Below are 13,389 nucleotides of genomic sequence, written 5' to 3'. Positions count from 1 at the left end.
TTACCTGAACTTGAGTAATGCAGAATTAAATTACAATAACTACTTTTGCTGACCTGAAGTAACTCTGTTTGTGGACTACGAAAAGTATATAACAAAATCACTCACCTGCTTTATTCCTCCTTACTATCCTAAATGTACATTTGATGTTGCTAGTTGACAAAATAATCCTTTAGTTTCTAACTGCCTAGAAATAAATCACAATTTTTGACATAACGATAGACAGAATGCCATAATCGCCAAATAAAACATCCTACCACCACTGCCCAGCCGCCCGCAGCACCCCACACAAACCGCATCACAATCTTCTTTTGACTCTCTCTCCCAACACGCACCATGATTTCATTTTGCTGGTAGCGGCCAGCCGCCAAGACTTGTGCCCGCTCACATTGCTCAAGAAAATACTAACCACCACCTGTGCAGGTACCGTCACTCAAGCAATCCTTAACCACTCACTCACCTCAGGATCCTTCCCGAATGCCCTAAAAACATCCTACACCAAAAACATTCCCAAGAAACCGACGCTTGACCCACTTCCTCCCCAAAAATACCAACCTATTTCCAATACATGTTTCATCACCAAACTGATTGACCGCGTGGCTTACTATCAACTCAGCCAATTTGTGCTGGGTCTAGGAGGTTGTTGGATTCGGCAATCAGGCTTCAGACCACTAAGGGGAACAGAAGCCTTCCTAGTCTCCATCTGGGATGACCTAAAAAGTACAGCCGACGCAGACGGCTGCACGGTTCTCATCCTTCTAGACCTTTCCGCAGCTTCTCGATACCATCAATCACATGATTCTATTAGACAGACTACAAACACTAGGAATCAAAAGCACAGCCCTTTCGTGGATCTCCATCTCTAACCGGTCGCAAATCATGCACCTCAACCAATTCACATCCATATCAGGGCCAATATTCAAAGGTGTTCCTCAAGAAGCATCCACGTCACTGCTAATCTTCAACTTCTACATACAACCCATTCCCGCAATCATCCGTTCATACAACCTTACCTGCTACAACTACGCAGACGATACCCAGATCATCCTCAAGATCCCAAATTTCGAAGGATCCGGCAGCCAGGACCGGTCATCTTGCCTCTGTGATATTGATCACTGGATGACGACCAACCATCTCACCCTCAACCCTGGGAAAACCAAAATCCTACTCTGCGGGAAAACATACCTCATCCTCCAACCAATCCCTTGGCCCGAATCACTAGGACAAGCACCAGCACCTTCAAACGTGGTAAAAAACCTTGAATGCAAATTCGACACAGATCTATCCCTCACCGAACACACCACCACCGTATCTAAAACCTGTTTCTTTCACTTATGTATCCTCAGGCAGATCTTCCCCTACCTCACCTATTCCCACCGCTGCTCGGCTACCAACTCCATCATCCTCTCCTGCCTTGACTATGCAAACTGCCTCTACTTAGGACCCCCAGCATCTCAACTACGTAAACTCCAAAGAATCCAAAACTCCACCGCCTTCGATCATAACTCCGGGGCCAGCAGCTCGCGCAGCGGTTTTACCAGACATCACCAAATACCACTCAACACTGCCTGCCGACTAGAACTCCAGGTAAGCCAGCAGCTTTCGTTGTGGCATGCATGATCCACCATCAACCCACCCACAACACTCCAACCCAACAAGCACCTGAGCTAGGCCAGCAGCCTTCACTGTGGCTACATTCGTATCATACCCACCGCGCCCCTGCCCATCAGTGCACATGTGAGACAACAATGAGATAACTGGCCCTGGTTAACACACGCACATCATTGACTTTTGACTGCCACTGGTAACACGAAACGTTCAATTTTGGGAAAGTCCCAACACCAGCAATTCCCCACCGCAAAACCTATTTAGCCAAGCTAGGTACAACATACCATTGATGACTGTTACATTACGGATACCTTCTATACAAAAGGTTGAAACCCACAACCGTTCAAACCTAGGCCCTCCTCCACCTGCACAAATCTATGGGTAGCCCCCTCGGTTTGTTAGTTTTACCCAGGCTTCTCTCACCCCCATACATAATCCTCAAATCTAGGTCTTGCCTCGATCTAGGTTCGCCATATACTAAACCTTCGGCACTGTGAAACATAGGCCATACTCAGACTGTAAAGGAACCTCTAATCTAGGTCTTCAGCCAGTCTCTGCTTATTATACGCCGATACCGGGCTCAGTATGAAAACTAGGCCCATCGCACCCGGACAGATAAGCGATCTCGCAGCCTACGGTACGGCCAAACATCCATGCACGATAGAACACGGCTAAGCACATCCGGCCTAATTTCACTCACAGCCGTCCAGACAAACACCTGACGTACCCAAACACCTCTGGAACTAGCATACAGCGACCACTGCCCGAAAGGAACCCAGTACAGCTGGCCTCACAGACTCATGACAACAGCAATCTCTAACCCTCAAGAGCACCCACCCACGTGTCTGACCTCTACTGGGTTGCTTAGTCAAGCCTTGCCAGCCACCCAAGTCTTAGAATGGCAAACATGCACACACGCAACTAAGCTAATCCCCTAGAATGTCTAACCACATTGACTACAGTCACCAAGGACGTCCCAACCAAGGAAAAAGCGCATTGAGACCACACAAGTGGGGAAAGAGCGCTATATAAATAACTAATACAATACATTACAATAACTGCAAGTGTGTGTAAGTGTTTATGTATGTTCTGATTTCTTTGTACAGATGTACATCTCACATTCCTCCTCAGATCAGCCTGGGTGCTCTGCCACTTTACCAGCCTTAGGGAGTACAGGCCTATATTACAGGTTTTGTAGAGTCCATACCAATTGGACTGTAGAAAAACTCACCCAACACCTTGCCTGTTCGATTGCCTTCGAAACTAAAGGCAATATTGATGCAATTTGTCCCATGTCTGCACAAGCACTTTATGTTGAATTCCGATTGGGATGTTTGAAGGTTCGCAAGTTCACAAGTTCTTGGAACAGCTCATCAGGTAGTATAGGTTTGATTTGCAGTGCCGAAAAGGATCAGAAATGCATTTTATGCTTTCATGTGATGGCCTGAAACCTTTGAGGACAAAATATATTAAACATCTTTTTAATGTTTATTGAATTCGCTCCACCTTTTTAGCTCTTTCATTTTGCAAATCAACTGAGAATCAAGATGTGCCTCTACAGGTGGCCAAGTATATACGCTGAGCTTGGCTCAAGGGGAATGTTTTAATTAAGCAGCTACATGAAAGCACTTAGCACCCAACTACTTGCAAAATTTGGGAGCCAATTGTTTTTTACCCAAATTGTTTTATTGCTGGTCAGATAGCTGGTCAGTGAGCTAAGCGCTAGCCCCCGTCATCTGTGCGCAGCCTGCTGTGGCAGGTTCCAATTCCGGGTGGATCAACTCAGTCATTTCATCCTTCCGAGGTCGAGAAATTGAGTACCACTCTGTGGGATAATGTCTTCTGTTATTTCAGCGCTCTGAGGCCTATGGGTGTGTGTCACTATATAAGAAATTATTATTGGATCTATGGGTTTTAAATGTATATTAGATATCCTTTCGAATTCTGTGTTTTATGGCATTGCCTTTAGCCCGTTGTATTTGATGGTGTATTTATTTATTGTTATAACCAGAAGATTTTAAATCTAATAAAGGACGTGATGAAGATGATGTTAAGGCTTTGAAGCCAGGAGCGCCTGAAACTCTTATTTGAGCAGATAGGAATGCTACTAAAAATGCTGTTTTCCAAGAAACTAATCTAATGTTAGCAGTGGCCATTGGTTCAAACGGCTTACAAATGGCTGTAAGCACTACATTAAGATCCGTCCAGGGTGTGGTCTAGTAACTGGAGGATGCAGATGACTATGAAAGTATTGGCCATAGAGATTGGAATATGCAAGCCTATATATGCTGCGATTGCCGACAAATATAATCTGCATGAATTGAATTTGAAATCAGGCAAGACAGAAATGATCCAGGGAAGCCTTGTGCAGATTTATATAGCGCCTTAATACAAAGCAAAGGGTCGGAGTCTTTGTCTTCGGGACTACTTTGTCGTATGGAAGAAGGAGCCAGCACAGGCAGCGGTTACACAGCAAGCATCTCAGGTTGCAGGAATCGGCTACAGCCGTCTTCTTCCTCGTGGGATTCAGCACCAGTGGTCGACTTTCTTCAGGTCATTTATTCAGGAACCAAGCCAATCAACATACATGCTACATTCAAACTTTTGGCAGGTCACCCAGCCTCCCTGTTACGACTGGTTCCAGGCAGGCATGCCAGAAGACAAAGGGCTGCAGAGTTTCAGACTCATCCCTTGTTTCCGGTCTTGATATGAGGGTTTATTTATATAGCGCCTATACACAATGTGTTTCAAAGCGCTCCACAGACACACTGGAGTCTTGGTGGGCTAACCAAAGGTTACCTGCCGAAGACAAAAATTAAACCAAGAACTCCCCTCCCAGGACAGCAGCAGGACAAGCACACTATAAATGGTAAAAAAAGTAAGACACCATTCTAGATGAACGGTGACCCTTCTGTGCATTACCGCGGCTGATTTGACAGCCTGCGGGTAAGAAATCACACAAAAGTCGGTAGGACACGTCCACTGACCTGAGCGTATCCCCTCCTTTCACACATGTGAGTCTATTGAACTTAGTTTAAATCATTAATTTTCTTTCATGTGACCACTCTTGTGTGGTTTTTGATCCTATTCTAAAGTACCATAAAATCAAAATATCAAGTGAATTTCAATTATAAACCATTACCTTCATGTTGCCCTCCACTCACCATAGCCTGACCCGAGGATTATAATGCTCAACACATGTGTAAATGCCCACAAACATGTGCACACACAACCCACAGTGAAGCCCACATTGCTAGGATATATGTTCACAAAGCAGTACAAGGGTGAATTTCCAAAATCCCATATAGGCCAACATACATATGGGATTCAAGTGTCTTCAACCGGTCATTTGGTTATACCCAAACAGGCTCCTATAATTTGTTGCCTCAATCAGATCACCAAGGAGGGGAAGTGGCAAGAGCGCAAGTATTAGCTTGCAGAGAAAGTATTGCTTTATTGCAAAGAGGCCTGTTGTTGGTCAGAGAAAGATTAAACAAGAATACATACCCATTTAACTTTGGCTCCTTATAACTGACTGTGACAGTACATCTGCGTTTCCGAGTATCCACAGTAATCTTGTCTTGATCTTCAACCGCAAAGAGTGGACAGGAGATTTTTCTACTTTGCACAGTGCCCGATGAGACTGAGAAGTTAGTGAGGTCACGCAGACCAAGACGTGGCGTCAAAGCACCAAAAGTTTCCTCCAGCAAACGCAATTCTGAAAGAAACAATTCATCCTTGTAAATTCATAAAGCACCAATTGGCTATGTTGAAAATATCTGCAAAATACAAACGGATATACTGGCCTTTACAGGGTTAAAAACAAGGAGTAAAACAAACTTGAAACAGGTCAATAATTTTAGAGACAGACAAAACTTCAGCCTAGCTCTGAAACGGCTCAGTCGCAGTCAATGGTGACGGAAAGGACACCAAAGGTTCAGAATAGAGCCGCACAATTCAAAGCTAGTTTCCACCCAAATTTCCCCACTTCAGCAGCATAGAGCTGTCCTACTATTACAAGTTTGCAACCAATCTCCAATTCAAGGAGATGGTGCTAGGGTCAATAAACACAATCAGTTGGAGGAATACTTTATCAGAAACATTACCAAGGATAAGCAACTTGTGAGTCGAGTTTCATGTTTAACAGTTTGCCCATGAGGCCATTAGTTACAGAAAGGGACAAACATGGTAAGATAGATCAGAAACACATTGCTCTTGAAAGAAATCTAACTAAAACACAGTCTAGGTGGGCGGCAGCACAAAAGCTCACATGAGCTCGCTTGAATTGCAGCCCAATATTTTTATTTAATTGATGCCACGCATATTGGCACTCTTCTGCCACACTGAGCTTTGCTCCACAAGAACCGTGCCAGCTAAATCGCACTGCCGCCCATTCATTTGCCATTGCACTCAACGTGCTTAATGGCTGCCGAATTGTCAGCTCGACTGCTACGGGAACCACACCTCTACGTCCGGCGCTGCACCCGATTGGTGCGCCTACACCATTTCCACCGGCAGGCGGAAGCCGGCTGTGTCCTCAAGGGCCGTGCCTGTAAGGCCTGTCTGTGTCTGTCCATGTCGGATGTGCCGACTGCCGGACACCCTGCTGCCTTAAAGACTTCAGAACCTGTGAGTACCTACCTAGACTAATGAACGATTGCATCCTCCAAGACCCTCTGCTCCATCCTCGCTTGCAAGGAAAAAAAAAAAACACTATTGAACATGTAGCATACTGCCTCATGCACTACCCTTAAACCAGGCGACTGCTCCACTACCTCTGATCCAGAAGGGCTCCACTCCGCCCCTCCCGTCATGCTGTTGTCCTGCATTACTAACTGACTAAATATCTTTGACTTTCGTACCAATACCGGCAAGTTACCCAAAGTCTAATACTATGCTTAAGGCGATCTGCCGATTGTAGCTCTAACCCAACCTTCTACTGAATTTCTACCGCAGTACGCACGAGTCGTTCTACCTTTGCATTGCGATTCGCACGTGACCCGTTACCAGATCTAGCTGCTCCCGCCCAACTACCCATTCCTCTACGAGTATGGCCTTCCAGCAGGTTACTACACCTTACCCACATGCTAGCCTTTGCCTCTTGGTATAATGCCCACTGTTAACTGCATCCCTGTGTGCCTCCCACTACTTGCTACTCGTTCCTTATAATCTGAATTTATACACTGCCATCTCCTGCATCTAGAAACCTACCTCGTGGTGCAACCTACAGTTGCATTTTTGCCATTTTTCTCCGCAATTGTAGGCCACAAATGTACTGCCTTCAGGCTGGCGACCCAGAGTCAACTGATGCTTTATATAAGTAACTAACAAACGCAACACCCTATACCCTTGGAGATTGACTGTATAATGAACGCTTGACTGTATTGCCTGGCGGACTAGTCTATTTAGCATTGCTGCCTTTCCTGTGATTTTACAATATGTATTGCCTGGCGGATTAGCCTACTTACTATTACTGCCCTGTATTTCCTGTCGGACTAGCTGCTCGCTCCTGGAGATATCCACACTGTCTCAAACTAATAAGGTTTATCATTATCCTCTACCTAACTGCTTCCTGGCCTATAACATCCCTAGTGAGTCCACTTCAATACACGTCCACCAAAAGGTTTGACAGTAACATTACATTGTCCACGACCACCCTAGATACAGAATGGATTCCAGGAAGGTCACCCATTCCCAACTATACATCCAACCACATAACAACCAATATCCCGTGTGACCCGACACTCAGGAATTCCAGATTACGCTCAAGACTACCGAAAATATTCGAACTGCCTGCCAGATACCATACGGAATGTGCCCATTATAGAAAACATGAGGCTACCCCTACAAAACTGAGCAGCCCCCCACCAAGCGCTACCACAACCATCACCACAAAAGAGACAAACGTCAAACTACAAACGTGCCCACCCAAACACAATAGCCCTGCCTCACCTACTCAACCAACATCAAGCCCTACCATTAAAGGAGCCCTTATTAATGCCAGGTCATTAATAGCCCACGCTACAGAAATTGCAGACCTTATACAAATAGGCAATTATGACTTCTTAGCCATCACCGAAACTTGGCTACACCAAGCAGACGGCCCTGCCTTGATGCTCGCTGTGCCCACTAATTACACTATCTTTAGAGAAGACACAACCCACTCACGCGGAGGAGGCATAGCTTTTATAGCTAAAACTAACATTTAAATGAGAACACCACCACCCTTGCACACCAAATCTTGCAAATCATTAACTGTCAAGAGTCTCACATCCAAGTCTCAAACTATTACCATACACCTTATCTATAGGCCACCAGGGCCTATCGGCTCCTTCGAAGAAGACATATCTACGATCCTCTCGGATAAGGAACAAGTTACAAGTTAAGGAACAACGAAACTGATAATGGTTTTTTTCTTTACCGAGGATTCCCAGCCTGACGACGGGGAATATTCATGAGCATGTGAATCCATGCCAGACCCATGCTGGAGAACAACAGTTACAGGTAAGTAACTTGTTCCTTCTCCAGCATGGGGTCTGGCATGGATTCACATGCTCATGAATAAAGAATACATAGCAGTACACACATGCACAAGCACAACCATGCACAACCACGGGAGGTGGCAAAGGCTCAACATTAAGCTTTACATCAAACCCAACATTAAGCATCTTACCTCCTCACCAGGCTCACCTCAGGCGAACAGGTTGCGCAGCACTGCTTGGCGGACCCTGGACTCCTCCCTGGAATCCCGATCGACGCAGTAGAATTTCGTGAAGGTGTGCGTCGACCTCCACGTAGCAGCCCTGCATATGTCCAGCAGGGGCACACCAGAAAGGAACGCCGTGGTGGCTGCGATCGCTCTGGTGGAATGGGCTCTCGGACGGCCAGGCAGCGGTCGGTTTGCCAACCGATGACAGTACATGATACAGCCGGAGCGCCATCTGGAAATGGAAGCCTTCGAGAGAGCCTTCCCCTGATTGACAGGTCCAAAATTCACAAAGAGTTGTGACGTCTTCGAAAACACTTCGTGCGGTCCACGTAGAACTTCAGCGCTCTAGCCACATCCAACGAGTGCAAAGTCCTCTCAGCCGGCGACGAAGGCGACGGGAAGAACACAGGCAACACCAAGGGTTCGTTGAGATGGAAGTCCGACGGTACCTTGGGCATGAAGGAGGGGTGCGTCCTGAGCACTACCCTCGTGTCGTGAAAAGTCAAGTACGGGGCCTTGCAGGAAAGGGCCTGGATCTCTCCCACCCGTCGTGCGGAGGTGATGGCCACAAGAAACGCTGTTTTCCACGACAGAAACTTCAACGGGGCCGAGTGCAGATGCTCGAACGGAGGTCCCATGAGCTTGGTCAGCACCACGTTGGGCTCCCACGCCGGGGCCTTCACCGGCGGGAACGATCTGAATAGTCCCTTCATGAACTCTTTCACCAGACGATGAGACCACAAGGACGTCCGGCCCGTGGTTCTGGTGTATCGGGAGATCGCAGCAAGATGAATCTTGATGGACGTGTGTGCCAGTCCAGCTTTGGCCAGCGTCAGCAGGTACGGCAGTACCTGGGGAGCCGTAATCCGTAGAGGGTTAATCTTCTGTGCGTGGCACCAGACAGAGAACCTCTTCCATTTGTGCCCGTAGCATTTAAGAGTCGAGGACGCCCTGGCCTTTGCAAGAACCTCTCTGCAGTCGGCCGGTATGTCGTATCCTCCAAACTCTAGCGCTGCAGGAGCCAGGCCTGCAAGTTCAGCGATTTCGTCCGGTAACCATATCTGCCTCGTCCATGCAGGTGTGACGAGGATCATCCTGCACCGTGACCTCTTGAGCTGGTTGACGAGCCGGATTAGCAGTGGCAAAGGAGGGAACGTGTAGAGGAACAGGCCCTCCCAGGGGAACGAGAAAGCATCGCCCATGCTCCTCGCCTGGGGAAACCTGCTGGCGAACCTCCGGCACTTGGAGTTCGTCGCCGTCGCAAACAGGTCGATCTGGGGTGTGCCCCACCGTCGGAAGAGGCGATCCACTAGATCCTGCCGTAGTTCCCACTCGTGGCACGAGCGCAGCTCCCTGCTGAGTGAGTCGGCGATGGTGTTTTTTATCCCTGCCAGATGAAACGGCACCAGAAACATCCTTTGGGCGACGGCCCAATGCCACAGGTCCTGCGCCTCCTTGGACAGTGCTGGGGACCTGGTTCCGCCCTGTTTCCTGATGTAAAACATGGTGGTGGTGTTGTCGGTGAAGATCCTCACCACCTTGCCCTTGAGGGACGGAAGGAAGGACCTGAGGACCCAGAACACTGCACGGAGCTCCAGGACGTTGATATGGAGGGACTTCTCCGTCGGGAGCCAAAGGCCTCTCGCGTGCAGATTTTCGGTGTGCGCTCCCCACCCTTCCAGGGAGGCATCCGTGGTCACTGTCTCCTGGTGGTCTGGGGTCTGGAAGTCCATGCCCGCCGTCAGATGCGCGCGGGTGCCCCACCACCGGACCGCTCGGCGGAAACTCTCGTCGAGTGTGATCCTCTCCTCGAAGCCGCCCGTCGTTTGGATCCAGCGCGCGTCCAGGAACTCCTGCAACGGGCGCATCCGGGGCCTGCACATGGGAATGAGGTAGATGTAAGAAGACATCATTCCGAGGAGGGACTTGATGGACCTCACCTTGGCCGCGTCGGAAACCAACATCCGCTGTACCTTGCCCAGGATGGACCTGGTCCTTTCCTCCGACGGGGAGGCCAGAAGGGACACTGTCGAGCTTCGCTCCCAGAAACAGTGTGTTTTGCGCGGGTACCAGGTGGGACTTGGCATAGTTCACAGAGAATCCCAGGTCCGTGAGAAGTTGGACGGTCCTTGCCGTGTGCTCCACGGCGAGCTCCCTCGTCTTGGCTCGGATGAGCCAGTCGTCCAGGTAGGGGTAGACGTGGATCCCCTCACGGCGCAGCTGCGCCGCCACCGGTGCAAGGCACTTGGTAAATACCCTGGGAGCCGACCGTAGTCCGAAGGGGAGGGCTTTGAACTGGTAGTGACGCCCTTGGACCACAAACCTGAGGAATTTTTGGTGCCCCTTTAGGATGGGAATATGGAAGTAGGCATCCTCCAAATCCAACGACGACAGGAAGTCTCCTTCCTCCAGCTGACCCAGGACGTGCTGGAGGGTGACCATGCGGAACTTCTGCGCCCTCATGAACTTGTTCAGACGTCGCAGGTCTAGGATGGGGCGCCATCCTCCCGTCTTCTTCTTCACGAGGAAGTATCTCTAGTAAACTCCGGAGCCCCGAAGCCTCTTTGGGACGAGTTCGATGGCGCCCTTCCTGAGCAACGCCTTTACCTCCAGGAGAAGCTGAGGGACGTGAAGCTCTTTCCTGGCCACGGGGGGGACGCGCGGGCACCTTCTTTGAAACTCGAGCGCGTGGCCGTCCAGCACCCAACGGTCGGTGGAGATGGACTCCCACACGCTGACGAAGCTCGCCAGCCGGCCTCCCACCGGGGTGCTTCGGTGGGGGCCCGACCCCACGGCCGGTTCAATCCTGTTTCGACGAGGCTTTGCCGCCTTGACCTCCTTGGCGACGACGGCGGGGTCCGCCAGACTTGCCTCGTCCTCTGTAGGCCTCCTGAGACGACAAGCGGGCCGCTTGACGGTAGGTAGAGAAACCGCCGCCGGAACCTTTGGAGGCGTCCTTGCCTCCGCTGCTCCGAAAAGGCGTCCGTCGTTGCTGTAGAACCCCAAGGGCCCGGGCCGTCTCAGTGTCCGCTTTAATGGCCTGAAGGGAATCGTCCACTGTTTTCCCAAACAGGTTGTTCCCATCGAACGGCATATCCAGGACTCTAGTCTGTACGTCTTGACGGAAGTCCGTAGCCTTGAGCCATCCACGCCGCCTAAGGCACACGCCGTTGCCCAACTGGCGAAACCCAGTGTCGGCGATGTCCGTCGCAATAGTGATGGCGTGGTCCGACGCCACCTCACCTTCCTGTAGGATCTCCAGGGCATCCGCCCTCTTGTCGTCCGGTAGGAAGTCCAGCAGGGGAGCCAGTTTGTACCATAGCTCCCTGTCGTAGCGGGCCACGATAGCCAAGGCGTTGGCCGCTTTAATCGTCGTCGCTGCAGACAAGATGACTTGGCGTCCCATAGCGTCCAATTTCTTTCCCTCGCCGTCCGGTGGGGAAGACGATGTGGAGGCCGCACCCCCCCCCACTTTCTTCCTGGCCGCCGCAGAGACGACGGAGTCCGGGGTAGGCTGCGCCCGGAGGCACAGGGGGGCCGCGTCCGGGACCCGGTACTTCTTCTCGTACCGGTCTCTTCTAGCTGGCGTCGTGGAAGGGTTCTTGAGGAGGGCGAGGCCCTCATCCCAAATGTCGTCCAGTAGAGGCACCGCGAGGACTGTCTTCCTCTTGGCCTCGCGCCGTTGATCAAGGAATCCTTCCTTTTTCTTCTCCTCAGGGCAGAGTTGGAAAAGCTCGGATGCCCTGGCGATCATGGAGTGGAACGATCCAATCTCGTCGGGCGGAGAAGCCCTGGTGGGAGGTGACGACGGGAGATCCTCGTCGTCCGTACCCGTCGCTGCCGTGTCAGTCCCTGTATCATCCCCTCGGGTGGACGGGGAGGAGGGCTGGACGGGTCGCGACGGCTGAAAAGGAGGTGGAGGGTGAATCCTTTTCTTGGGCGGGGGAACACCAGAAGGTCCCGGTTCAGGATCCCCCGACGGGAGAGGTTCCTCCGTCGGCAACGGTAGTCTCGTCCTTATCTCTGAGCATAAGGACTGTATAGCCAACAAAATGGCCGCCGAGTTGTCTTGCGGCGCTGGCAGAGGGGAATCCGACGGGCGATCAGGGGCCCCGTCGGCACCCTCGATGTCGTCGTCACCTGCGTCGGGATCCATCCCGACGGGCCGGTCTTTATCCACGCCAAGGCCGTGGCTTAAGACCTCGATCAGCTCTTCCTCTGAAGCCGAATCTACGACGCCCTGCCCCCCCCTTTTTCTTCCCCGCCGGGGATTTCACGGGGGTCTTATCGATGGGCACAAAAGAGGACTCCCTCCGAGGTGGCAGGGAGACTCTGAGCCCCGAGGTCGCCACCACTGATGTAGCCTCCACAGGCTGAGCCAGGGCCGCCGCGACAGTATCGATAGAGGGCTTGGCCGGATGGATTAAGGCCTTCACCACCTTAGGTGCGCTCACCGCCTTATCCTTGAGGGGGGGGGGAACACTGCCTCGCTCCCCCTCCGATGGGGCCTTCGAGCTCGACCGGGGCCTCTCCAGGGGCTTCGCCGGGTGCTCGCCCTTCCTCTTACCCGACCCAGAGCGTTGGCTCGTGGCTGAAGGTGCCGGGGAGGGTGCGCCCTGCCTGGCGCCCGTAGAGCCCGACCGTTCGGCGCTCCCGGTGCCAGCGGACTCGCGGTGCTTGGCCTTGTGTTGGACCCCCGTCACCGGGGCGTCCTCAAAGGTCTTAGAAGACCGCTCGGATTTCTTCCTCTTCTTCTCGCCTGACGGGCTCTTCCCTTCCAGCCAGTTGGCGAGGCGTTGGTGGCGGTCCTTCATGGTCCGCTCCGACATATTGCTGCTTGAGGGGCACAGACGAATCCGACACGGGTCCCCGTTGATCGGATGGAGAGTCGGTGGAGCTTGAGGCTCTTTTGACCGGAAAAAACGAAGTTTTGAGAAAAAACGTGAAAAAAAATAGCACTAACGCTCAAGAGCAATAGCACGAGGATCCCAACACATGAACGTGCGGTAAAAATCTGAAGATGGCTGCCAGAGGAGGGGCTTAGGGAGATGGCAGTCATTGGCTGTGGTCAGTAT

At 51.1% G+C, this 13,389-nt stretch overlaps 1 protein-coding gene across 1 annotated transcript in view; it reads right to left on the bottom strand.

The window, feature by feature from the left end:
* The window catches only part of SGO1 (shugoshin 1), a 223,784-nt gene that overhangs the window by 24,007 nt on the left and 186,388 nt on the right, over positions 1-13,389 (bottom strand). Inside the window, exon 9 of the mRNA XM_069648869.1 lies at positions 5,113-5,323. Within this exon, the coding sequence (XP_069504970.1) occupies positions 5,113-5,323 (211 nt within the window). The remainder of the gene's footprint in view (positions 1-5,112; positions 5,324-13,389) is intronic.

This window comes from Ambystoma mexicanum, chromosome 2q, assembly GCF_040938575.1.
Source record: "Ambystoma mexicanum isolate Mex_15411 chromosome 2q, UKY_AmexF1_1, whole genome shotgun sequence".
NCBI lineage: Eukaryota > Metazoa > Chordata > Amphibia > Caudata > Ambystomatidae > Ambystoma > Ambystoma mexicanum.
The sequence above is the reverse complement of the archived record's forward strand: the minus strand, read 5'-3'. Positions and strand labels throughout refer to the sequence as shown.